The 25,109-nt window shown below is 50.7% G+C and overlaps 7 protein-coding genes across 7 annotated transcripts; all 7 read left to right on the plus strand.

Moving 5' to 3' along the window:
* Nucleotides 1-555: 555 nt before the first annotated feature.
* On the plus strand, nt 556-1,455 carry LOC127215789 (double homeobox protein 4C-like). The gene has a single exon (XM_051176283.1). It carries the CDS (start codon nt 556-558, stop codon nt 1,453-1,455), a length of 900 nt encoding a protein of 299 aa, XP_051032240.1.
* Nucleotides 1,456-6,180: 4,725 nt separating this feature from the next.
* On the plus strand, nt 6,181-7,080 carry LOC127215790 (double homeobox protein 4C-like). Its single transcript, XM_051176284.1, has one exon. The coding sequence runs from the start codon at nt 6,181-6,183 to the stop codon at nt 7,078-7,080; it is 900 nt and encodes a 299-aa protein (XP_051032241.1).
* A 4,746-nt stretch (nt 7,081-11,826) lies between these two features.
* On the plus strand, nt 11,827-12,726 carry LOC127215791 (double homeobox protein 4C-like). Its single transcript, XM_051176285.1, has one exon. It carries the CDS (start codon nt 11,827-11,829, stop codon nt 12,724-12,726), a length of 900 nt encoding a protein of 299 aa, XP_051032242.1.
* Nucleotides 12,727-14,644: 1,918 nt separating this feature from the next.
* Nucleotides 14,645-15,544, plus strand: LOC127215792 (double homeobox protein 4C-like). The gene has a single exon (XM_051176286.1). It carries the CDS (start codon nt 14,645-14,647, stop codon nt 15,542-15,544), a length of 900 nt encoding a protein of 299 aa, XP_051032243.1.
* Nucleotides 15,545-17,462: 1,918 nt separating this feature from the next.
* On the plus strand, nt 17,463-18,363 carry LOC127215794 (double homeobox protein 4C-like). Its single transcript, XM_051176287.1, has 2 exons — nt 17,463-17,981; nt 18,064-18,363. Exons 1-2 carry the CDS (start codon nt 17,463-17,465, stop codon nt 18,361-18,363), a joined length of 819 nt encoding a protein of 272 aa, XP_051032244.1.
* Nucleotides 18,364-20,279: 1,916 nt separating this feature from the next.
* LOC127215795 (double homeobox protein 4C-like) lies at nt 20,280-21,178 on the plus strand. Its single transcript, XM_051176288.1, is given in 2 exon segments — nt 20,280-20,490; nt 20,493-21,178. Coding segments are annotated over 2 exon segments (897 nt in total).
* Nucleotides 21,179-23,093: 1,915 nt separating this feature from the next.
* Nucleotides 23,094-23,993, plus strand: LOC127215796 (double homeobox protein 4C-like). Its single transcript, XM_051176289.1, has one exon. The coding sequence runs from the start codon at nt 23,094-23,096 to the stop codon at nt 23,991-23,993; it is 900 nt and encodes a 299-aa protein (XP_051032246.1).
* The last annotated feature ends 1,116 nt before the right edge of the window (nt 23,994-25,109 follow it).

Below are 25,109 nucleotides of genomic sequence, written 5' to 3' on the forward strand. Positions count from 1 at the left end.
GGTCGGTGAAGAATTGTGGTGGGATTTTAATGGGGATTGCATTGAATCTGTAGATTGCTTTTGGTAAGATTGCCATCTCCCAACCCTGAAGTTATATTTACTGGGGATTCTGCCGTCCAGCCTAAGGATGCCATGCTGTAGCATGGTAACATGCTAGACAAGGAGTCTACGGCCTCCGGATTCCTCCCTCAGCTGGTCAAGCTTATTTGAGGTGCGCTGGTCCTTCCTCACTTTCCCTATTCTACCTGGGGAACTGCCGGTGGCGCCAGGCATGCACGGCTCCTGGCTTCTGGTCTATCTGGCTGCCTGCATGCCTCAAGTCTCTGCTCAAGGATGCAAGCTCAGCAGCAGTGGGGGCTTGACTTGGCTGCTCTCCAAGCCAAGCCCGCAGGGCTGTGGGCGGAGCCAAGAGCCGGAGTGTATATATATTTTGATTTGCCAGGAGTACTGGAGGCTGGCAAAGGGCCTTGATACCTCCTCGTGGAGAGGTGGTCTTGTGGAGACTTGCAAGAGCAAGAACAGGGAGGTCCTGGGAAGGCGTCCTTCCTGGTCTGGATGGCAGGAGTCAGCAGTGTGGGGAACAGTCCCGTGGCCCGGGAATCCCGGGCATCCCGGCGCAGAAAGATCATCTGGAATGGTATGCAGAAAGAGGCCCTCGTGAGAGCTTTCGCCAAGAGCCCTTACCCAAGCTTCAGGGCCAGGGAGCAACTGGCCAGGGAAATCGGCTTGCCAGAGTCGCGGGTCCGGGTGTGGTTTCAGAACCGCCGAAGTCGCACAGGGCTGGTGAGGCAAGGCCCGAAGCCCTCGACAGCCCTTAGTGTCGCAGAGCCCCTGCAGCCTCACGAAGAGTCCGGTGCCAGGCTGCAAGGTAGAAGAAGCAACCCGTCGGGACGCAGAAGGCTTCGCACTCGACTCAGCTCCACACAGTTGATCATCTTAAGACAAGCTTTTGAGAGGCAGCCCTACCCGGGCTTTGCTGCCAGGGAGGAGCTCGCCCAAAGGACCGGTTTGCCTGAAGACACCATCCACATATGGTTTCAGAACAGAAGAGCACGCCACCGAGCTGCTGGCAAGGCCAGAGTTCCAGGTCAAGACTCCCCTTCCTGCCCTGCTCGCAATGCACCACTGCCTGCCAGGGAGACTCAGCTTACCCAGGACAGCTTGTTGCCACGGTCTGCTGCACGAGATGTGGGCACACGGGATTTGACTCTCACCTGCCCACCAACCTCCTCCGGAATCTCCTGGACAGCAGCGCCACAGCCCTCCTCTCCAGCAGACCGGCCAGAGGCACGTGCAGTTGCAAGGCTCTCTCCTGATCCCATGCTGGCAGGAAAACAAACTGACCAAGAGGCGAGGGACACTCTGGATCTCTATGACCCGTGGGAGCAGATTCAGCCAAGCCTCGAGGGCCCTCTTGACGAAGAAGAATACCAGGCTCTCCTGGATCAGCTCTGAAGCACACACAACAAGGCTTCATTTTCTCATCGGGGACGGCGCTCTTGGCCAGACACGAAAGCCTTTACACGCAACCCCACACAAAGGACACCATGGACCTCCCAATCTCCTGGGCCGGGAGCCCATGGACAGGGAACACCTGGCTACAAACAACCCAACAATTCAACCTGGACTTAGAAGCTGGGAGGAGATGGCCTGCCCACGAGACCCAGAACTAGAAAATTTGCCTGGCAGGAGGCAATTGTCCCGGAGACTGCTGCGAAATTTTTCCAGGGGAAGACAGGGACAGACCTCAACAAGGCGGCAGACTTAGGAAAACCCTGGACAGGCTCCTCAGACAAGATACTGCCTGAAGTGCATCCCAGCAGGACTCTGAGGGCAACACCTCAGCCCTACACTCTGTGGGCCTCGATGGAACACTCCGGCCAAAGGAGCCTTTGTTCTCTGCTAACTTTGTCGGCCCTGGAGTTGTGAAGCAGGGAAGGAGGAAAATGCCACTAGAGGATGGCCACTGCCAGCAATAGATGGAGCACCTGAGGGATGGGGGAAGACTGGGGATGGAGAAAATAGCGCTCTGCTAGCTAGATTCAGTGCCCTGGACACACTTGATCCAATTCTGAATGTGAAGTCGAATAAATCTGAATGAACAAACACAAAGAGACATAACTTGAAAAATGGACTCGATCAATGTGTGTTCCATGTGAAATACTTTAATTTTCCTCCCTTCTCTATTACTAATTTTTCTTAAATCCTTTCCTTTTTTGTTTATTCTTTTATCTCTCTCTCTCTCTATTTTGTTTTTTTTTTTTTTTAATTTTTGGTTTAGATTTTTGGTTTTGTTTTGTTTTTTTCTTTTGTTTTCCCTTTTTTTGTAGAGGTTGGGTCTTCTTGATCATTCCTCTTTAAAAATATTTTTTTCACACACAAAACCCAAATACACTGCCTTCACTTTTGCCCAACACACACACACACACACACACACACACACACACACATACACACATACACACAGGATCAGTGACAATCATAAGCCTTCTGCCCCACCGCAAACACAAACACACACAGGTGAAAGCACATGAGTACCAGCTGGAAAATCCTCTTGTTGATTTGACACTCTTAAGACCAGTGAAATCTCTGCTTTCTCAGTGATTCTTTTGTTTGTCTGTGTGTTTGCTTGTTGTTAGTCTTTTGTGGCAGTTTTTTTTTCTGTGTATCAGCCCTGTCCTGGATGTCACTTTGTAGAAGAGGTCTTGCCAGGAACACATGTAGCTCCGCGGCCTAGTCTTCTTCTGGAGACTGTGATTAAGTGTGCAGGAGACCACCACGAATCTCACGGTCATTCTTCGTGCATCTGGAAAATGAGCAGTGGGTAACCACTCTCTCCCTGCCAGCCACCTGCTCGCCACCTTATCTGGAGGTTACTCACTTGCACCACAAGAGGTCTTTTCTACTTCTTCTTTTTTTTTTTTTTTTTTAGAGTTTTTATTTTTTTTATTTAATTTTATATAACAAAGTCCAATTAAATGAAAACAAACATTTATACACAATATTTGGGAATTTTGGCGTCGTTCTTTCCAAACTATTTCCTGCTGGTAAGTGGCGCTGTCTTGGGGGATTCGAAGAAGATTCAGATATCCTAGCTGTAGTCTATAGGGCTGTTTTGTCCAGCTGTTTGGAATGTAGGATCATCTTGTACTCTGTTTCAGGCCGTCTGGCGTGATCAAACCACATTAGTCTGGAAGGAATCCACATCTTTTCATTTTCTGTGGAAACAAAAATAGAAATCCTTTACCCCAGTAACTTGTTCTTCAACTTAAATTTTGGAGTCAAAGCGTTTTTTTTTTTTTTTAATTTATTATTTTACATGTCGATCCCAGTTCCCTCTCCCGCCCTCCTTCCCTCCCCTCCAGACCTCCCTCCCTCCTTCCCTCCCTTTTGCCCTCTCTGCCCTCTCACATGCACTCTAAACACCCTTCCCTCCCAACCCCCCCACCACAATTCCATATGTAGGGGAATACCATACAGTTGGTCATGTAGATCTGACAAGTCCTGTGAAGTAGGGAATAGGGCTTCTCTCCTATCTCTAGAATAAGGCAGTTATCCCACCATGGGGGATATGTTTGCAAAGTCCTTTTGTGCACCAGGGATACATCCTGGCTCCACTGTCTGAGGTCTCTTAGACTGTTCAGACCTTCTGGCTGAGACCCATATTCAGGGGGGGTCCGAGTCAGTCCCCTGTTGGCTTCCCAGCTATCAGTCTAGTGGCCCTTAGCTCCTCCTTGTTCAGGTAAGCTGTCTCTATGTACTTCTACCACATGATCTTGGCTTCTCCATCTGCTTCTGGGTTCTAGTTCGACTCAGTGTTTACGTATGGGTGTTTACTCCTATTTTCAAAAGGCATTAGTTGAGGACTCCATGGAGAAGTTAGTTGTTGATCTCACTCTCCGGGAAGGGCATTTATGATAGCCTTTCCACGGTAGCTGAGATTGTTAGTTTGGAGCAGTCTTGTAGTTCCCTCGACCTTTCTTTGTGTTCAACTTTATCTTCAAACCAATATTGGTTCCCTCTTTTATGTTCTCTCTCTCTGTCTCTATCTCTATCTCTCTGTCTCTCTGTCTCTCTCTCTCTCTCTCTTTCTTATTTTCCATTCCTAACCAGGCTCCATCCTCCTGGTCACACATGCCTTCCTCCCCTCCCCCTCTTTTTCTCCTACTTCTCACTCCATTAGCTGTCCTCCCCCACATTACCTGAGCTCTGGGGGATTGTCCTTTCCCAGTTCTGTGAGGGACTTTATATGAATCTCTTAGAATACAACTTGTATCCTAGTTCCTCTGGTGATGTGAATTATAGGCTGGTGATCATTTTATCTAGTTCTAAAATCCATATATGAGTGAGTACATACTGTTTTTCTCTTTTTGTGACTGGGTTACCTCATTCAGGATGGTTTCTTCAAATGCCATCCACTTGCCTGCGAATTTCAAGATTTTTTTGTGCAGAGTAGTATTCCATTGTGTAGATGTGCCACATCTTCATTAACCATTGTTCAATTGAGGAACATCTAGGTTGCTTCCAGATTCTTGCTATTACAAATAGTGCTGCTATGAACATAGTTGAACAGATGTCTTTGTTGCATTGATGTGAATCCTTTGGGTATATGCCTAAGAGGGGGATGGCCGGGTCCTGTGGTAAACTAATTCCCATTTTCCTGAGGAACCGCCATACTGATCTCCAAAATGGCTGTATGAGTTTGCACTCCCACCAGCAGTGGAGGAGTGTTCCACTTTCTCCACATCCTCTCCAACATAAGTTATCACTGGTGTTTCTAATTTTAGCCATTCTGGCAGGGGTAAGATGGTATCTCAAAGTTGTTTGATTTGCATTTCCCTGATAGCTAAGGATGTGGAGCATTTTCTTAAGTGTCTTTAAGCCTTTTTGGTTTCCTCCATTGAGAATTCTTCTTTCAGTTCTGTACCCCATTTTTAATAGGGTTATTTGGTGTTTTCTTGACTAGTTTCTTGAGTTCTTTGTATATTTTGTTGATCAGCCCTTTTTCGGATATAGGATTAGTGAAAATCTTTTCCCAGTCAGTGGGCTGCCGTTTGGTCTTCTCAACTGTGTCATTTGCCTTACAGAAGCTTCTAAGTTTGAAGAGGTCCCATTTATTAATTGTTTCTTTCAGTGTCTGTGCCCCAGAAATTATGTTCAAGAAGGGGACTCCTATACCAATTTGTTCAAGGGTACCTCCTACTTTCTCTTCTAAGAGATTCAATGTGGCTGGATTGATGTTGAGGTCTGTGATCCATTTGGACTTGAGTTTTGTGCATGGCGACAGACATGGGTCTATATGCAGTCTTCTACACACCCTCATCCAATTGTGCCAGCACCATTTGTGGAACATGCTGTCTTTGCCCCATTGTATAATTTTAGCTGTTTTGTAGAAAATCAGTTGTTCATAGTTGCTTGGATTAATATCAGGATATTCAATTCGATTCCATTGGTCTACCTGTCAATTTTTATGCCAATACCAGGCTGTTTTAAGAATTATATCTCTGTAGTAGAGCTTAAAGTCAGGAATGGTGATGCCTCTTGAAGTTCTTTTACTGTATACAGTTGCTTTGGCTATCCTGGGTCTTTTGTTTTTCCAAATAAAGTTGATTATTATCCTTTCAAGGTCGGTGAAGAATTGTGGTGGGATTTTAATGGGGATTGCATTGAATCTGTAGATTGCTTTTGGTAAGATTGCCATCTCCCAACCCTGAAGTTATATTTACTGGGGATTCTGCCGTCCAGCCTAAGGATGCCATGCTGTAGCATGGTAACATGCTAGACAAGGAGTCTACGGCCTCCGGATTCCTCCCTCAGCTGGTCAAGCTTATTTGAGGTGCGCTGGTCCTTCCTCACTTTCCCTATTCTACCTGGGGAACTGCCGGTGGCGCCAGGCATGCACGGCTCCTGGCTTCTGGTCTATCTGGCTGCCTGCATGCCTCAAGTCTCTGCTCAAGGATGCAAGCTCAGCAGCAGTGGGGGCTTGACTTGGCTGCTCTCCAAGCCAAGCCCGCAGGGCTGTGGGCGGAGCCAAGAGCCGGAGTGTATATATATTTTGATTTGCCAGGAGTACTGGAGGCTGGCAAAGGGCCTTGATACCTCCTCGTGGAGAGGTGGTCTTGTGGAGACTTGCAAGAGCAAGAACAGGGAGGTCCTGGGAAGGCGTCCTTCCTGGTCTGGATGGCAGGAGTCAGCAGTGTGGGGAACAGTCCCGTGGCCCGGGAATCCCGGGCATCCCAGCGCAGAAAGATCATCTGGAATGGTATGCAGAAAGAGGCCCTCGTGAGAGCTTTCGCCAAGAGCCCTTACCCAAGCTTCAGGGCCAGGGAGCAACTGGCCAGGGAAATCGGCTTGCCAGAGTCGCGGGTCCGGGTGTGGTTTCAGAACCGCCAAAGTCGCACAGGGCTGGTGAGGCAAGGCCCGAAGCCCTCGACAGCCCTAAGTGTCGCAGAGCCCCTGCAGCCTCACGAAGAGTCCGGTGCCAGGCTGCAAGGTAGAAGAAGCAACCCGTCGGGACGCAGAAGGCTTCGCACTCGACTCAGCTCCACACAGTTGATCATCTTAAGACAAGCTTTTGAGAGGCAGCCCTACCCGGGCTTTGCTGCCAGGGAGGAGCTCGCCCAAAGGACCGGTTTGCCTGAAGACACCATCCACATATGGTTTCAGAACAGAAGAGCACGCCACCGAGCTGCTGGCAAGGCCAGAGTTCCAGGTCAAGACTCCCCTTCCTGCCCTGCTCGCAATGCACCACTGCCTGCCAGGGAGACTCAGCTTACCCAGGACAGCTTGTTGCCACGGTCTGCTGCACGAGATGTGGGCACACGGGATTTGACTCTCACCTGCCCACCAACCTCCTCCGGAATCTCCTGGACAGCAGCGCCACAGCCCTCCTCTCCAGCAGACCGGCCAGAGGCACGTGCAGTTGCAAGGCTCTCTCCTGATCCCATGCTGGCAGGAAAACAAACTGACCAAGAGGCGAGGGACACTCTGGATCTCTTTGACCCATGGGAGCAGATTCAGCCAAGCCTCGAGGGCCCTCTTGACGAAGAAGAATACCAGGCTCTCCTGGATCAGCTCTGAAGCACACACAACAAGGCTTCATTTTCTCATCGGGGACGGCGCTCTTGGCCAGACACGAAAGCCTTTACACGCAACCCCACACAAAGGACACCATGGACCTCCCAATCTCCTGGGCCGGGAGCCCATGGACAGGGAACACCTGGCTACAAACAACCCAACAATTCAACCTGGACTTAGAAGCTGGGAGGAGATGGCCTGCCCACGAGACCCAGAACTAGAAAATTTGCCTGGCAGGAGGCAATTGTCCCGGAGACTGCTGCGAAATTTTTCCAGGGGAAGACAGGGACAGACCTCAACAAGGCGGCAGACTTAGGAAAACCCTGGACAGGCTCCTCGGACAAGATACTGCCTGAAGTGCATCCCAGCAGGACTCTGAGGGCAACACCTCAGCTCTACACTCTGTGGGCCACGATGGAACACACCGGCCAAAGGAGCCTTTGTTCCCTGCTAACTTTGTCGGCCCTGGAGTTGTGAAGCAGGGAAGGAGGAAAATGCCACTAGAGGATGGCCACTGCCAGCAATAGATGGAGCACCTGAGGGATGGGGGAAGACTGGGGATGGAGAAAATAGCGCTCTGCTAGCTAGATTCAGTGCCCTGGACACACTTGATCCAATTCTGAATGTGAAGTCGAATAAATCTGAATGAACAAACACAAAGAGACATAACTTGAAAAATGGACTTGATCAATGTGTGTTCCATGTGAAATACTTTAATTTTCCTCCCTTCTCTATTACTAATTTTTCTTAAATCCTTTCCTTTTTTGTTTATTCTTTTATCTCTCTCTCTCTCTCTATTTTGTTTTTTTTTTTTTTTTTTAATTTTTGGTTTAGATTTTTGGTTTTGTTTTGTTTTTTTCTTTTGTTTTCCCTTTTTTTGTAGAGGTTGGATCTTCTTGATCATTCCTCTTTAAAAATATTTTTTTCACACACAAAACCCAAATACACTGCCTTTACTTTTGTCCAACATACACACACACACACACACACACAGGATCAGTGACAATCATAAGCCTTCTGCCCCACCCCAAACACAAACACACACAGGTGAAAGCACTTGAGTACCAGCTGGAAAATCCTCTTGTTGATTTGACACTCTCAAGACCAATGAAATCTCTGCTTTCTCAGTGATTCTTTTGTTTGTCTGTGTGTTTGCTTGTTGTTAGCCTTTTGTGGCAGTTTTTTTTTTTTTTTTTTTTTTTTTCTGTGTATCATATCTGCCCTGTCCTGGATGTCACTTTGTAGAAGAGGCCTGGCCAGGAACACTTGGAGCTCTGCGGCCTAGTCTTCTTCTGCAGACTGTGATTAAGTGTGCAGGAGACCACCACGAATCTCACGGCCATTCTTCTTGCATCTGGAAAATGAGCAATGGGTAACCACTCTCTCCCTGCCAGCCACCTGCTCGCCACCTTATATGGAGGTACCTCACTTGCACCACAAGAGGTGTTTTCTATCTCCCAACCCTGAAGTTGTTCTTACTGGGGATTCTGATGTCCAGCCTAAGGGTGCCATGCTGTAGCATGGGAACATGCTAGTAGTCTACGGCCTCCGGATTCCTCCCTCAGCTGGTCAAGCTTATTTGAGGTGCGCTGGTCCTTCCTCACTTTCCCTATTCTACCTGGGGAACTGCCGGTGGCGCCAGGCATGCACGGCTCCTGGCTTCTGGTCTATCTGGCTGCCTGCATGCCTCAAGTCTCTGCTCAAGGATGCAAGCTCAGCAGCAGTGGGGGCTTGACTTGGCTGCTCTCCAAGCCGAGCCCGCAGGGCTGTGGGCGGAGCCAAGAGCCGGAGTGTATATATATTTTGATTTGCCAGGAGTACTGGAGGCTGGCAAAGGGCCTTGATACCTCCTCGTGGAGAGGTGGTCTTGTGGAGACTTGCAAGAGCAAGAACAGGGAGGTCCTGGGAAGGCGTCCTTCCTGGTCTGGATGGCAGGAGTCAGCAGTGTGGGGAACAGTCCCGTGGCCCGGGAATCCCGGGCATCCCGGGCGCAGAAAGATCATCTGGAATGGTATGCAGAAAGAGGCCCTCGTGAGAGCTTTCGCCAAGAGCCCTTACCCAAGCTTCAGGGCCAGGGAGCAACTGGCCAGGGAAATCGGCTTGCCAGAGTCGCGGGTCCGGGTGTGGTTTCAGAACCGCCGAAGTCGCACAGGGCTGGTGAGGCAAGGCCCGAAGCCCTCGACAGCCCTAAGTGTCGCAGAGCCCCTGCAGCCTCACGAAGAGTCCGGTGCCAGGCTGCAAGGTAGAAGAAGCAACCCGTCGGGACGCAGAAGGCTTCGCACTCGACTCAGCTCCACACAGTTGATCATCTTAAGACAAGCTTTTGAGAGGCAGCCCTACCCGGGCTTTGCTGTCAGGGAGGAGCTCGCCCAAAGGACCGGTTTGCCTGAAGACACCATCCACATATGGTTTCAGAACAGAAGAGCACGCCACCGAGCTGCTGGCAAGGCCAGAGTTCCAGGTCAAGACTCCCCCTTCCTGCCCTCCCTCGCAATGCACCACTGCCTGCCAGGGAGACTCAGCTTACCCAGGACAGCTTGTTGCCACGGTCTGCTGCACGAGATGACGGCACACGGGATTTGACTCTCACCTGCCCACCAACCTCCTCCGGAATCTCCTGGACAGCAGCGCCACAGCCCTCCTCTCCAGCAGACCGGCCAGAGGCACGTGAAGTTGCAAGGCTCTCTCCTGATCCCATGCTGGCAGGAAAACAAACTGACCAAGAGGCGAGGGACACTCTGGATCTCTTTGACCCATGGGAGCAGATTCAGCCAAGCCTCGAGGGCCCTCTTGACGAAGAAGAATACCAGGCTCTCCTGGATCAGCTCTGAAGCACACACAACAAGGCTTCATTTTCTCATCGGGGACGGCGCTCTTGGCCAGACACGAAAGCCTTTACACGCAACCCCACACAAAGGACACCATGGACCTCCCAATCTCCTGGGCCGGGAGCCCATGGACAGGGAACACCTGGCTACAAACAACCCAACAATTCAACCTGGACTTAGAAGCTGGGAGGAGATGGCCTGCCCACGAGACCCAGAACTAGAAAATTTGCCTGGCAGGAGGCAATTGTCCCGGAGACTGCTGCGAAATTTTTCCAGGGGAAGTCAGGGACAGACCTCAACAAGGCAGCAGACTTAGGAAAACCCTGGACAGGCTCCTCAGACAAGATACTGCCTGAAGTGCATCCCAGCATGACTCTGAGGGCAACACCTCAGCTCTACACTCTGTGGGCCACGATGGAACACACCGGCCAAAGGAGCCTTTGTTCCCTGCTAACTTTGTCGGCCCTGGAGTTGTGAAGCAGGGAAGGAGGAAAATGCCACTAGAGGATGGCCACTGCCAGCAATAGATGGAGCACCTGAGGGATGGGGGAAGACTGGGGATGGAGAAAATAGCGCTCTGCTAGCTAGATTCAGTGCCCTGGACACACTTGATCCTATTCTGAATGTGAAGTCGAATAAATCTGAATGAACAAACACAAAGAGACATAACTTGAAAAATGGACTCAATCAATGTGTGTTCCATGTGAAATACTTTAATTTTCTTCCCTTCTCTATTACTAATTTTTCTTAAATCCTTTCCTTTTTTGTTTATTCTTTTATCTCTCTCTCTCTCTTTTTTTTTTTTTAATTTTTGGTTTAGATTTTTGGTTTTGTTTTGTTTTTTTCTTTTGTTTTCCCTTTTTTTGTAGAGGTTGGATCTTCTTGATCATTCCTCTTTAAAAATATTTTTTTCACACACAAAACCCAAATACACTGCCTTTACTTTTGTCCAACATACACACACACACACACACACACACACACAGGATCAGTGACAATCATAAGAATTCTGCCCCACCCCAAACACAAACACACACAGGTGAAAGCACTTGAGTACCAGCTGGAAAATCCTCTTGTTGATTTGACACTCTCAAGACCAATGAAATCTCTGCTTTCTCAGTGATTCTTTTGTTTGTCTGTGTGTTTGCTTGTTGTTAGCCTTTTGTGGCAGTTTTTTTTTTTTTTTTTTTTTTTTTCTGTGTATCATATCTGCCCTGTCCTGGATGTCACTTTGTAGAAGAGGCCTGGCCAGGAACACTTGGAGCTCTGCGGCCTAGTCTTCTTCTGCAGACTGTGATTAAGTGTGCAGGAGACCACCACGAATCTCACGGCCATTCTTCTTGCATCTGGAAAATGAGCAATGGGTAACCACTCTCTCCCTGCCAGCCACCTGCTCGCCACCTTATATGGAGGTACCTCACTTGCACCACAAGAGGTGTTTTCTATCTCCCAACCCTGAAGTTGTTCTTACTGGGGATTCTGATGTCCAGCCTAAGGGTGCCATGCTGTAGCATGGGAACATGCTAGTAGTCTACGGCCTCCGGATTCCCTCCCTCAGCTGGTCAAGCTTATTTGAGGTGCGCTGGTCCTTCCTCACTTTCCCTATTCTACCTGGGGAACTGCCGGTGGCGCCAGGCATGCACGGCTCCTGGCTTCTGGTCTATCTGGCTGCCTGCATGCCTCAAGTCTCTGCTCAAGGATGCAAGCTCAGCAGCAGTGGGGGCTTGACTTGGCTGCTCTCCAAGCCGAGCCCGCAGGGCTGTGGGCGGAGCCAAGAGCCGGAGTGTATATATATTTTGATTTGCCAGGAGTACTGGAGGCTGGCAAAGGGCCTTGATACCTCCTCGTGGAGAGGTGGTCTTGTGGAGACTTGCAAGAGCAAGAACAGGGAGGTCCTGGGAAGGCGTCCTTCCTGGTCTGGATGGCAGGAGTCAGCAGTGTGGGGAACAGTCCCGTGGCCCGGGAATCCCGGGCATCCCGGCGCAGAAAGATCATCTGGAATGGTATGCAGAAAGAGGCCCTCGTGAGAGCTTTCGCCAAGAGCCCTTACCCAAGCTTCAGGGCCAGGGAGCAACTGGCCAGGGAAATCGGCTTGCCAGAGTCGCGGGTCCGGGTGTGGTTTCAGAACCGCCGAAGTCGCACAGGGCTGGTGAGGCAAGGCCCGAAGCCCTCGACAGCCCTAAGTGTCGCAGAGCCCCTGCAGCCTCACGAAGAGTCCGGTGCCAGGCTGCAAGGTAGAAGAAGCAACCCGTCGGGACGCAGAAGGCTTCGCACTCGACTCAGCTCCACACAGTTGATCATCTTAAGACAAGCTTTTGAGAGGCAGCCCTACCCGGGCTTTGCTGTCAGGGAGGAGCTCGCCCAAAGGACCGGTTTGCCTGAAGACACCATCCACATATGGTTTCAGAACAGAAGAGCACGCCACCGAGCTGCTGGCAAGGCCAGAGTTCCAGGTCAAGACTCCCCTTCCTGCCCTCCTCGCAATGCACCACTGCCTGCCAGGGAGACTCAGCTTACCCAGGACAGCTTGTTGCCACGGTCTGCTGCACGAGATGACGGCACACGGGATTTGACTCTCACCTGCCCACCAACCTCCTCCGGAATCTCCTGGACAGCAGCGCCACAGCCCTCCTCTCCAGCAGACCGGCCAGAGGCACGTGAAGTTGCAAGGCTCTCTCCTGATCCCATGCTGGCAGGAAAACAAACTGACCAAGAGGCGAGGGACACTCTGGATCTCTTTGACCCGTGGGAGCAGATTCAGCCAAGCCTCGAGGGCCCTCTTGACGAAGAAGAATACCAGGCTCTCCTGGATCAGCTCTGAAGCACACACAACAAGGCTTCATTTTCTCATCGGGGACGGCGCTCTTGGCCAGACACGAAAGCCTTTACACGCAACCCCACACAAAGGACACCATGGACCTCCCAATCTCCTGGGCCGGGAGCCCATGGACAGGGAACACCTGGCTACAAACAACCCAACAATTCAACCTGGACTTAGAAGCTGGGGAGGAGATGGCCTGCCCACGAGACCCAGAACTAGAAAATTTGCCTGGCAGGAGGCAATTGTCCCGGAGACTGCTGCGAAATTTTTCCAGGGGAAGTCAGGGACAGACCTCAACAAGGCAGCAGACTTAGGAAAACCCTGGACAGGCTCCTCAGACAAGATACTGCCTGAAGTGCATCCCAGCATGACTCTGAGGGCAACACCTCAGCTCTACACTCTGTGGGCCACGATGGAACACACCGGCCAAAGGAGCCTTTGTTCTCTGCTAACTTTGTCGGCCCTGGAGTTGTGAAGCAGGGAAGGAGGAAAATGCCACTAGAGGATGGCCACTGCCAGCAATAGATGGAGCACCTGAGGGATGGGGGAAGACTGGGGATGGAGAAAATAGCGCTCTGCTAGCTAGATTCAGTGCCCTGGACACACTTGATCCTATTCTGAATGTGAAGTCGAATAAATCTGAATGAACAAACACAAAGAGACATAACTTGAAAAATGGACTCAATCAATGTGTGTTCCATGTGAAATACTTTAATTTTCTTCCCTTCTCTATTACTAATTTTTCTTAAATCCTTTCCTTTTTTGTTTATTCTTTTATCTCTCTCTCTCTCTATTTTTTTTTTTTTTTTTAATTTTTGGTTTAGATTTTTGGTTTTGTTTTGTTTTTTTCTTTTGTTTTCCCTTTTTTTGTAGAGGTTGGATCTTCTTGATCATTCCTCTTTAAAAATATTTTTTTCACACACAAAACCCAAATACACTGCCTTTACTTTTGTCCAACTACACACACACACACACACACACACAGGATCAGTGACAATCATAAGCCTTCTGCCCCACCCCAAACACAAACACACACAGGTGAAAGCACTTGAGTACCAGCTGGAAAATCCTCTTGTTGATTTGACACTCTCAAGACCAATGAAATCTCTGCTTTCTCAGTGATTCTTTTGTTTGTCTGTGTGTTTGCTTGTTGTTAGCCTTTTGTGGCAGTTTTTTTTTTTTTTTTTTTTTTTTCTGTGTATCATATCTGCCCTGTCCTGGATGTCACTTTGTAGAAGAGGCCTGGCCAGGAACACTTGGAGCTCTGCGGCCTAGTCTTCTTCTGCAGACTGTGATTAAGTGTGCAGGAGACCACCACGAATCTCACGGCCATTCTTCTTGCATCTGGAAAATGAGCAATGGGTAACCACTCTCTCCCTGCCAGCCACCTGCTCGCCACCTTATATGGAGGTACCTCACTTGCACCACAAGAGGTGTTTTCTATCTCCCAACCCTGAAGTTGTTCTTACTGGGGATTCTGATGTCCAGCCTAAGGGTGCCATGCTGTAGCATGGGAACATGCTAGTAGTCTACGGCCTCCGGATTCCTCCCTCAGCTGGTCAAGCTTATTTGAGGTGCGCTGGTCCTTCCTCACTTTCCCTATTCTACCTGGGGAACTGCCGGTGGCGCCAGGCATGCACGGCTCCTGGCTTCTGGTCTATCTGGCTGCCTGCATGCCTCAAGTCTCTGCTCAAGGATGCAAGCTCAGCAGCAGTGGGGGCTTGACTTGGCTGCTCTCCAAGCCGAGCCCGCAGGGCTGTGGGCGGAGCCAAGAGCCGGAGTGTATATATATTTTGATTTGCCAGGAGTACTGGAGGCTGGCAAAGGGCCTTGATACCTCCTCGTGGAGAGGTGGTCTTGTGGAGACTTGCAAGAGCAAGAACAGGGAGGTCCTGGGAAGGCGTCCTTCCTGGTCTGGATGGCAGGAGTCAGCAGTGTGGGGAACAGTCCCGTGGCCCGGGAATCCCGGGCATCCCGGCGCAGAAAGATCATCTGGAATGGTATGCAGAAAGAGGCCCTCGTGAGAGCTTTCGCCAAGAGCCCTTACCCAAGCTTCAGGGCCAGGGAGCAACTGGCCAGGGAAATCGGCTTGCCAGAGTCGCGGGTCCGGGTGTGGTTTCAGAACCGCCGAAGTCGCACAGGGCTGGTGAGGCAAGGCCCGAAGCCCTCGACAGCCCTAAGTGTCGCAGAGCCCCTGCAGCCTCACGAAGAGTCCGGTGCCAGGCTGCAAGGTAGAAGAAGCAACCCGTCGGGACGCAGAAGGCTTCGCACTCGACTCAGCTCCACACAGTTGATCATCTTAAGACAAGCTTTTGAGAGGCAGCCCTACCCGGGCTTTGCTGTCAGGGAGGAGCTCGCCCAAAGGACCGGTTTGCCTGAAGACACCATCCACATATGGTTTCAGAACAGAAGAGCACGCCACCGAGCTGCTGGCAAGGCCAGAGTTCCAGGTCAAGACTCCCCTTCCTGCCCTCCTCGCAATGCACCACTGCCTGCCAGGGAGACTCAGCTTACCCAGGACAGCTTGTTGCCACGGTCTGCTGCACGAGATGACGGCACACGGGATTTGACTCTCACCTGCCCACCAACCTCCTCCGGAATCTCCTGGACAGCAGCGCCACAGCCCTCCTCTCCAGCAGACCGGCCAGAGGCACGTGAAGTTGCAAGGCTCTCTCCTGATCCCATGCTGGCAGGAAAACAAACTGACCAAGAGGCGAGGGACACTCTGGATCTCTTTGACCCGTGGGAGCAGATTCAGCCAAGCCTCGAGGGCCCTCTTGACGAAGAAGAATACCAGGCTCTCCTGGATCAGCTCTGAAGCACACACAACAAGGCTTCATTTTCTCATCGGGGACGGCGCTCTTGGCCAGACACGAAAGCCTTTACACGCAACCCCACACAAAGGACACCATGGACCTCCCAATCTCCTGGGCCGGGAGCCCATGGACAGGGAACACCTGGCTACAAACAACCCAACAATTCAACCTGGACTTAGAAGCTGGGAGGAGATGGCCTGCCCACGAGACCCAGAACTAGAAAATTTGCCTGGCAGGAGGCAATTGTCCCGGAGACTGCTGCGAAATTTTTCCAGGGGAAGTCAGGGACAGACCTCAACAAGGCAGCAGACTTAGGAAAACCCTGGACAGGCTCCTCAGACAAGATACTGCCTGAAGTGCATCCCAGCATGACTCTGAGGGCAACACCTCAGCTCTACACTCTGTGGGCCACGATGGAACACACCGGCCAAAGGAGCCTTTGTTCCCTGCTAACTTTGTCGGCCCTGGAGTTGTGAAGCAGGGAAGGAGGAAAATGCCACTAGAGGATGGCCACTGCCAGCAATAGATGGAGCACCTGAGGGATGGGGGAAGACTGGGGATGGAGAAAATAGCGCTCTGCTAGCTAGATTCAGTGCCCTGGACACACTTGATCCTATTCTGAATGTGAAGTCGAATAAATCTGAATGAACAAACACAAAGAGACATAACTTGAAAAATGGACTCAATCAATGTGTGTTCCATGTGAAATACTTTAATTTTCTTCCCTTCTCTATTACTAATTTTTCTTAAATCCTTTCCTTTTTTGTTTATTCTTTTATCTCTCTCTCTCTCTATTTTTTTTTTTTTTTTTAATTTTTGGTTTAGATTTTTGGTTTTGTTTTGTTTTTTTCTTTTGTTTTCCCTTTTTTTGTAGAGGTTGGATCTTCTTGATCATTCCTCTTTAAAAATATTTTTTTCACACACAAAACCCAAATACACTGCCTTTACTTTTGTCCAACATACACACACACACACACACACACACAGGATCAGTGACAATCATAAGCCTTCTGCCCCACCCCAAACACAAACACACACAGGTGAAAGCACTTGAGTACCAGCTGGAAAATCCTCTTGTTGATTTGACACTCTCAAGACCAATGAAATCTCTGCTTTCTCAGTGATTCTTTTGTTTGTCTGTGTGTTTGCTTGTTGTTAGCCTTTTGTGGCAGTTTTTTTTTTTTTTTTTTTTTTTTCTGTGTATCATATCTGCCCTGTCCTGGATGTCACTTTGTAGAAGAGGCCTGGCCAGGAACACTTGGAGCTCTGCGGCCTAGTCTTCTTCTGCAGACTGTGATTAAGTGTGCAGGAGACCACCACGAATCTCACGGCCATTCTTCTTGCATCTGGAAAATGAGCAATGGGTAACCACTCTCTCCCTGCCAGCCACCTGCTCGCCACCTTATATGGAGGTACCTCACTTGCACCACAAGAGGTGTTTTCTATCTCCCAACCCTGAAGTTGTTCTTACTGGGGATTCTGATGTCCAGCCTAAGGGTGCCATGCTGTAGCATGGGAACATGCTAGTAGTCTACGGCCTCCGGATTCCTCCCTCAGCTGGTCAAGCTTATTTGAGGTGCGCTGGTCCTTCCTCACTTTCCCTATTCTACCTGGGGAACTGCCGGTGGCGCCAGGCATGCACGGCTCCTGGCTTCTGGTCTATCTGGCTGCCTGCATGCCTCAAGTCTCTGCTCAAGGATGCAAGCTCAGCAGCAGTGGGGGCTTGACTTGGCTGCTCTCCAAGCCGAGCCCGCAGGGCTGTGGGCGGAGCCAAGAGCCGGAGTGTATATATATTTTGATTTGCCAGGAGTACTGGAGGCTGGCAAAGGGCCTTGATACCTCCTCGTGGAGAGGTGGTCTTGTGGAGACTTGCAAGAGCAAGAACAGGGAGGTCCTGGGAAGGCGTCCTTCCTGGTCTGGATGGCAGGAGTCAGCAGTGTGGGGAACAGTCCCGTGGCCCGGGAATCCCGGGCATCCCGGCGCAGAAAGATCATCTGGAATGGTATGCAGAAAGAGGCCCTCGTGAGAGCTTTCGCCAAGAGCCCTTACCCAAGCTTCAGGGCCAGGGAGCAACTGGCCAGGGAAATCGGCTTGCCAGAGTCGCGGGTCCGGGTGTGGTTTCAGAACCGCCGAAGTCGCACAGGGCTGGTGAGGCAAGGCCCGAAGCCCTCGACAGCCCTAAGTGTCGCAGAGCCCCTGCAGCCTCACGAAGAGTCCGGTGCCAGGCTGAAAGGTAGAAGAAGCAACCCGTCGGGACGCAGAAGGCTTCGCACTCGACTCAGCTCCACACAGTTGATCATCTTAAGACAAGCTTTTGAGAGGCAGCCCTACCCGGGCTTTGCTGTCAGGGAGGAGCTCGCCCAAAGGACCGGTTTGCCTGAAGACACCATCCACATATGGTTTCAGAACAGAAGAGCACGCCACCGAGCTGCTGGCAAGGCCAGAGTTCCAGGTCAAGACTCCCCTTCCTGCCCTCCCTCGCAATGCACCACTGCCTGCCAGGGAGACTCAGCTTACCCAGGACAGCTTGTTGCCACGGTCTGCTGCACGAGATGACGGCACACGGGATTTGACTCTCACCTGCCCACCAACCTCCTCCGGAATCTCCTGGACAGCAGCGCCACAGCCCTCCTCTCCAGCAGACCGGCCAGAGGCACGTGAAGTTGCAAGGCTCTCTCCTGATCCCATGCTGGCAGGAAAACAAACTGACCAAGAGGCGAGGGACACTCTGGATCTCTTTGACCCATGGGAGCAGATTCAGCCAAGCCTCGAGGGCCCTCTTGACGAAGAAGAATACCAGGCTCTCCTGGATCAGCTCTGAAGCACACACAACAAGGCTTCATTTTCTCATCGGGGACGGCGCTCTTGGCCAGACACGAAAGCCTTTACACGCAACCCCACACAAAGGACACCATGGACCTCCCAATCTCCTGGGCCGGGAGCCCATGGACAGGGAACACCTGGCTACAAACAACCCAACAATTCAACCTGGACTTAGAAGCTGGGAGGAGATGGCCTGCCCACGAGACCCAGAACTAGAAAATTTGCCTGGCAGGAGGCAATTGTCCCGGAGACTGCTGCGAAATTTTTCCAGGGGAAGTCAGGGACAGACCTCAACAAGGCAGCAGACTTAGGAAAACCCTGGACAGGCTCCTCAGACAAGATACTGCCTGAAGTGCATCCCAGCATGACTCTGAGGGCAACACCTCAGCTCTACACTCTGTGGGCCACGATGGAACACACCGGCCAAAGGAGCCTTTGTTCCCTGCTAACTTTGTCGGCCCTGGAGTTGTGAAGCAGGGAAGGAGGAAAATGCCACTAGAGGATGGCCACTGCCAGCAATAGATGGAGCACCTGAGGGATGGGGGAAGACTGGGGATGGAGAAAATAGCGCTCTGCTAGCTAGATTCAGTGCCCTGGACACACTTGATCCTATTCTGAATGTGAAGTCGAATAAATCTGAATGAACAAACACAAAGAGACATAACTTGAAAAATGGACTCAATCAATGTGTGTTCCATGTGAAATACTTTAATTTTCTTCCCTTCTCTATTACTAATTTTTCTTAAATCCTTTCCTTTTTTGTTTATTCTTTTATCTCTCTCTCTCTCTATTTTTTTTTTTAATTTTTGGTTTAGATTTTTGGTTTTGTTTTGTTTTTTTCTTTTGTTTTCCCTTTTTTTGTAGAGGTTGGATCTTCTTGATCATTCCTCTTTAAAAATATTTTTTTCACACACAAAACCCAAATACACTGCCTTTACTTTTGTCCAACATACACACACACACACACACACACACACACAGGATCAGTGACAATCATAAGAATTCTGCCCCACCCCAAACACAAACACACACAGGTGAAAGCACTTGAGTACCAGCTGGAAAATCCTCTTGTTGATTTGACACTCTCAAGACCAATGAAATCTCTGCTTTCTCAGTGATTCTTTTGTTTGTCTGTGTGTTTGCTTGTTGTTAGCCTTTTGTGGCAGTTTTTTTTTTTTTTTTTTTTTTTCTGTGTATCATATCTGCCCTGTCCTGGATGTCACTTTGTAGAAGAGGCCTGGCCAGGAACACTTGGAGCTCTGCGGCCTAGTCTTCTTCTGCAGACTGTGATTAAGTGTGCAGGAGACCACCACGAATCTCACGGCCATTCTTCTTGCATCTGGAAAATGAGCAATGGGTAACCACTCTCTCCCTGCCAGCCACCTGCTCGCCACCTTATATGGAGGTACCTCACTTGCACCACAAGAGGTGTTTTCTATCTCCCAACCCTGAAGTTGTTCTTACTGGGGATTCTGATGTCCAGCCTAAGGGTGCCATGCTGTAGCATGGGAACATGCTAGTAGTCTACGGCCTCCGGATTCCTCCCTCAGCTGGTCAAGCTTATTTGAGGTGCGCTGGTCCTTCCTCACTTTCCCTATTCTACCTGGGGAACTGCCGGTGGCGCCAGGCATGCACGGCTCCTGGCTTCTGGTCTATCTGGCTGCCTGCATGCCTCAAGTCTCTGCTCAAGGATGCAAGCTCAGCAGCAGTGGGGGGCTTGACTTGGCTGCTCTCCAAGCCGAGCCCGCAGGGCTGTGGGCGGAGCCAAGAGCCGGAGTGTATATATATTTTGATTTGCCAGGAGTACTGGAGGCTGGCAAAGGGCCTTGATACCTCCTCGTGGAGAGGTGGTCTTGTGGAGACTTGCAAGAGCAAGAACAGGGAGGTCCTGGGAAGGCGTCCTTCCTGGTCTGGATGGCAGGAGTCAGCAGTGTGGGGAACAGTCCCGTGGCCCGGGAATCCCGGGCATCCCGGCGCAGAAAGATCATCTGGAATGGTATGCAGAAAGAGGCCCTCGTGAGAGCTTTCGCCAAGAGCCCTTACCCAAGCTTCAGGGCCAGGGAGCAACTGGCCAGGGAAATCGGCTTGCCAGAGTCGCGGGTCCGGGTGTGGTTTCAGAACCGCCGAGTCGCACAGGGCTGGTGAGGCAAGGCCCGAAGCCCTCGACAGCCCTAAGTGTCGCAGAGCCCCTGCAGCCTCACGAAGAGTCCGGTGCCAGGCTGCAAGGTAGAAGAAGCAACCCGTCGGGACGCAGAAGGCTTCGCACTCGACTCAGCTCCACACAGTTGATCATCTTAAGACAAGCTTTTGAGAGGCAGCCCTACCCGGGCTTTGCTGTCAGGGAGGAGCTCGCCCAAAGGACCGGTTTGCCTGAAGACACCATCCACATATGGTTTCAGAACAGAAGAGCACGCCACCGAGCTGCTGGCAAGGCCAGAGTTCCAGGTCAAGACTCCCCTTCCTGCCCTCCTCGCAATGCACCACTGCCTGCCAGGGAGACTCAGCTTACCCAGGACAGCTTGTTGCCACGGTCTGCTGCACGAGATGACGGCACACGGGATTTGACTCTCACCTGCCCACCAACCTCCTCCGGAATCTCCTGGACAGCAGCGCCACAGCCCTCCTCTCCAGCAGACCGGCCAGAGGCACGTGAAGTTGCAAGGCTCTCTCCTGATCCCATGCTGGCAGGAAAACAAACTGACCAAGAGGCGAGGGACACTCTGGATCTCTTTGACCCATGGGAGCAGATTCAGCCAAGCCTCGAGGGCCCTCTTGACGAAGAAGAATACCAGGCTCTCCTGGATCAGCTCTGAAGCACACACAACAAGGCTTCATTTTCTCATCGGGGACGGCGCTCTTGGCCAGACACGAAAGCCTTTACACGCAACCCCACACAAAGGACACCATGGACCTCCCAATCTCCTGGGCCGGGAGCCCATGGACAGGGAACACCTGGCTACAAACAACCCAACAATTCAACCTGGACTTAGAAGCTGGGAGGAGATGGCCTGCCCACGAGACCCAGAACTAGAAAATTTGCCTGGCAGGAGGCAATTGTCCCGGAGACTGCTGCGAAATTTTTCCAGGGGAAGTCAGGGACAGACCTCAACAAGGCAGCAGACTTAGGAAAACCCTGGACAGGCTCCTCAGACAAGATACTGCCTGAAGTGCATCCCAGCATGACTCTGAGGGCAACACCTCAGCTCTACACTCTGTGGGCCACGATGGAACACACCGGCCAAAGGAGCCTTTGTTCTCTGCTAACTTTGTCGGCCCTGGAGTTGTGAAGCAGGGAAGGAGGAAAATGCCACTAGAGGATGGCCACTGCCAGCAATAGATGGAGCACCTGAGGGATGGGGGAAGACTGGGGATGGAGAAAATAGCGCTCTGCTAGCTAGATTCAGTGCCCTGGACACACTTGATCCTATTCTGAATGTGAAGTCGAATAAATCTGAATGAACAAACACAAAGAGACATAACTTGAAAAATGGACTCAATCAATGTGTGTTCCATGTGAAATACTTTAATTTTCTTCCCTTCTCTATTACTAATTTTTCTTAAATCCTTTCCTTGTTTGTTTATTCTTTTATCTCTCTCTCTCTCTCTATTTTTTTTTTTTTTTAATTTTTGGTTTAGATTTTTGGTTTTGTTTTGTTTTTTTCTTTTGTTTTCCCTTTTTTTGTAGAGGTTGGATCTTCTTGATCATTCCTCTTTAAAAATATTTTTTTCACACACAAAACCCAAATACACTGCCTTTACTTTTGTCCAACATACACACACACACACACACACACAGGATCAGTGACAATCATAAGCCTTCTGCCCCACCCCAAACACAAACACACACAGGTGAAAGCACTTGAGTACCAGCTGGAAAATCCTCTTGTTGATTTGACACTCTCAAGACCAATGAAATCTCTGCTTTCTCAGTGATTCTTTTGTTTGTCTGTGTGTTTGCTTGTTGTTAGCCTTTTGTGGCAGTTTTTTTTTTTTTTTTTTTTTTCTGTGTATCATATCTGCCCTGTCCTGGATGTCACTTTGTAGAAGAGGCCTGGCCAGGAACACTTGGAGCTCTGCGGCCTAGTCTTCTTCTGCAGACTGTGATTAAGTGTGCAGGAGACCACCACGAATCTCACGGCCATTCTTCTTGCATCTGGAAAATGAGCAATGGGTAACCACTCTCTCCCTGCCAGCCACCTGCTCGCCACCTTATATGGAGGTACCTCACTTGCACCACAAGAGGTGTTTTCTATCTCCCAACCCTGAAGTTGTTCTTACTGGGGATTCTGATGTCCAGCCTAAGGGTGCCATGCTGTAGCATGGGAACATGCTAGTAGTCTACGGCCTCCGGATTCCTCCCTCAGCTGGTCAAGCTTATTTGAGGTGCGCTGGTCCTTCCTCACTTTCCCTATTCTACCTGGGGAACTGCCGGTGGCGCCAGGCATGCACGGCTCCTGGCTTCTGGTCTATCTGGCTGCCTGCATGCCTCAAGTCTCTGCTCAAGGATGCAAGCTCAGCAGCAGTGGGGGGCTTGACTTGGCTGCTCTCCAAGCCGAGCCCGCAGGGCTGTGGGCGGAGCCAAGAGCCGGAGTGTATATATATTTTGATTTGCCAGGAGTACTGGAGGCTGGCAAAGGGCCTTGATACCTCCTCGTGGAGAGGTGGTCTTGTGGAGACTTGCAAGAGCAAGAACAGGGAGGTCCTGGGAAGGCGTCCTTCCTGGTCTGGATGGCAGGAGTCAGCAGTGTGGGGAACAGTCCCGTGGCCCGGGAATCCCGGGCATCCCGGCGCAGAAAGATCATCTGGAATGGTATGCAGAAAGAGGCCCTCGTGAGAGCTTTCGCCAAGAGCCCTTACCCAAGCTTCAGGGCCAGGGAGCAACTGGCCAGGGAAATCGGCTTGCCAGAGTCGAGGGTCCGGGTGTGGTTTCAGAACCGCCGAAGTCGCACAGGGCTGGTGAGGCAAGGCCCGAAGCCCTCGACAGCCCTAAGTGTCGCAGAGCCCCTGCAGCCTCACGAAGAGTCCGGTGCCAGGCTGCAAGGTAGAAGAAGCAACCCGTCGGGACGCAGAAGGCTTCGCACTCGACTCAGCTCCACACAGTTGATCATCTTAAGACAAGCTTTTGAGAGGCAGCCCTACCCGGGCTTTGCTGTCAGGGAGGAGCTCGCCCAAAGGACCGGTTTGCCTGAAGACACCATCCACATATGGTTTCAGAACAGAAGAGCACGCCACCGAGCTGCTGGCAAGGCCAGAGTTCCAGGTCAAGACTCCCCTTCCTGCCCTCCTCGCAATGCACCACTGCCTGCCAGGGAGACTCAGCTTACCCAGGACAGCTTGTTGCCACGGTCTGCTGCACGAGATGACGGCACACGGGATTTGACTCTCACCTGCCCACCAACCTCCTCCGGAATCTCCTGGACAGCAGCGCCACAGCCCTCCTCTCCAGCAGACCGGCCAGAGGCACGTGAAGTTGCAAGGCTCTCTCCTGATCCCATGCTGGCAGGAAAACAAACTGACCAAGAGGCGAGGGACACTCTGGATCTCTTTGACCCATGGGAGCAGATTCAGCCAAGCCTCGAGGGCCCTCTTGACGAAGAAGAATACCAGGCTCTCCTGGATCAGCTCTGAAGCACACACAACAAGGCTTCATTTTCTCATCGGGGACGGCGCTCTTGGCCAGACACGAAAGCCTTTACACGCAACCCCACACAAAGGACACCATGGACCTCCCAATCTCCTGGGCCGGGAGCCCATGGACAGGGAACACCTGGCTACAAACAACCCAACAATTCAACCTGGACTTAGAAGCTGGGAGGAGATGGCCTGCCCACGAGACCCAGAACTAGAAAATTTGCCTGGCAGGAGGCAATTGTCCCGGAGACTGCTGCGAAATTTTTCCAGGGGAAGTCAGGGACAGACCTCAACAAGGCAGCAGACATAGGAAAACCCTGGACAGGCTCCTCAGACAAGATACTGCCTGAAGTGCATCCCAGCATGACTCTGAGGGCAACACCTCAGCTCTACACTCTGTGGGCCACGATGGAACACACCGGCCAAAGGAGCCTTTGTTCCCTGCTAACTTTGTCGGCCCTGGAGTTGTGAAGCAGGGAAGGAGGAAAATGCCACTAGAGGATGGCCACTGCCAGCAATAGATGGAGCACCTGAGGGATGGGGGAAGACTGGGGATGGAGAAAATAGCGCTCTGCTAGCTAGATTCAGTGCCCTGGACACACTTGATCCTATTCTGAATGTGAAGTCGAATAAATCTGAATGAACAAACACAAAGAGACATAACTTGAAAAATGGACTCAATCAATGTGTGTTCCATGTGAAATACTTTAATTTTCTTCCCTTCTCTATTACTAATTTTTCTTAAATCCTTTCCTTGTTTGTTTATTCTTTTATCTCTCTCTCTCTCTCTCTCTTTTTTTTTTTTTAATTTTTGGTTTAGATTTTTGGTTTTGTTTTGTTTTTTTCTTTTGTTTTCCCTTTTTTTGTAGAGGTTGGATCTTCTTGATCATTCCTCTTTAAAAATATTTTTTTCACACACAAAACCCAAATACACTGCCTTTACTTTTGTCCAACATACACACACACACACACACACACAGGATCAGTGACAATCATAAGCCTTCTGCCCCACCCCAAACACAAACACACACAGGTGAAAGCACTTGAGTACCAGCTGGAAAATCCTCTTGTTGATTTGACACTCTCAAGACCAATGAAATCTCTGCTTTCTCA

Source organism: Phodopus roborovskii, unplaced genomic scaffold (assembly GCF_943737965.1).
Source record: "Phodopus roborovskii unplaced genomic scaffold, PHOROB, whole genome shotgun sequence".
NCBI classification, from domain to species: domain Eukaryota; kingdom Metazoa; phylum Chordata; class Mammalia; order Rodentia; family Cricetidae; genus Phodopus; species Phodopus roborovskii.

What these genes read in the sequence shown, in the direction of transcription:
- LOC127215789 (XM_051176283.1), top strand. Translation starts at nt 556, where the DNA reads ATGGCAGGAGTCAGCAGTGTGGGGAACAGTCCCGTGGCCCGGGAATCC.
- LOC127215790 (XM_051176284.1), top strand. Translation starts at nt 6,181, where the DNA reads ATGGCAGGAGTCAGCAGTGTGGGGAACAGTCCCGTGGCCCGGGAATCC.
- LOC127215791 (XM_051176285.1), top strand. Translation starts at nt 11,827, where the DNA reads ATGGCAGGAGTCAGCAGTGTGGGGAACAGTCCCGTGGCCCGGGAATCC.
- LOC127215792 (XM_051176286.1), top strand. Translation starts at nt 14,645, where the DNA reads ATGGCAGGAGTCAGCAGTGTGGGGAACAGTCCCGTGGCCCGGGAATCC.
- LOC127215794 (XM_051176287.1), top strand. Translation starts at nt 17,463, where the DNA reads ATGGCAGGAGTCAGCAGTGTGGGGAACAGTCCCGTGGCCCGGGAATCC. An exon ending in GCCACCGAGCTGCTGGCAAG is followed by an intron (nt 17,982 to 18,063) that starts GCCAGAGTTCCA and finishes CAGCTTACCCAG; the next exon opens with GACAGCTTGTTGCCACGGTC.
- LOC127215796 (XM_051176289.1), top strand. Translation starts at nt 23,094, where the DNA reads ATGGCAGGAGTCAGCAGTGTGGGGAACAGTCCCGTGGCCCGGGAATCC.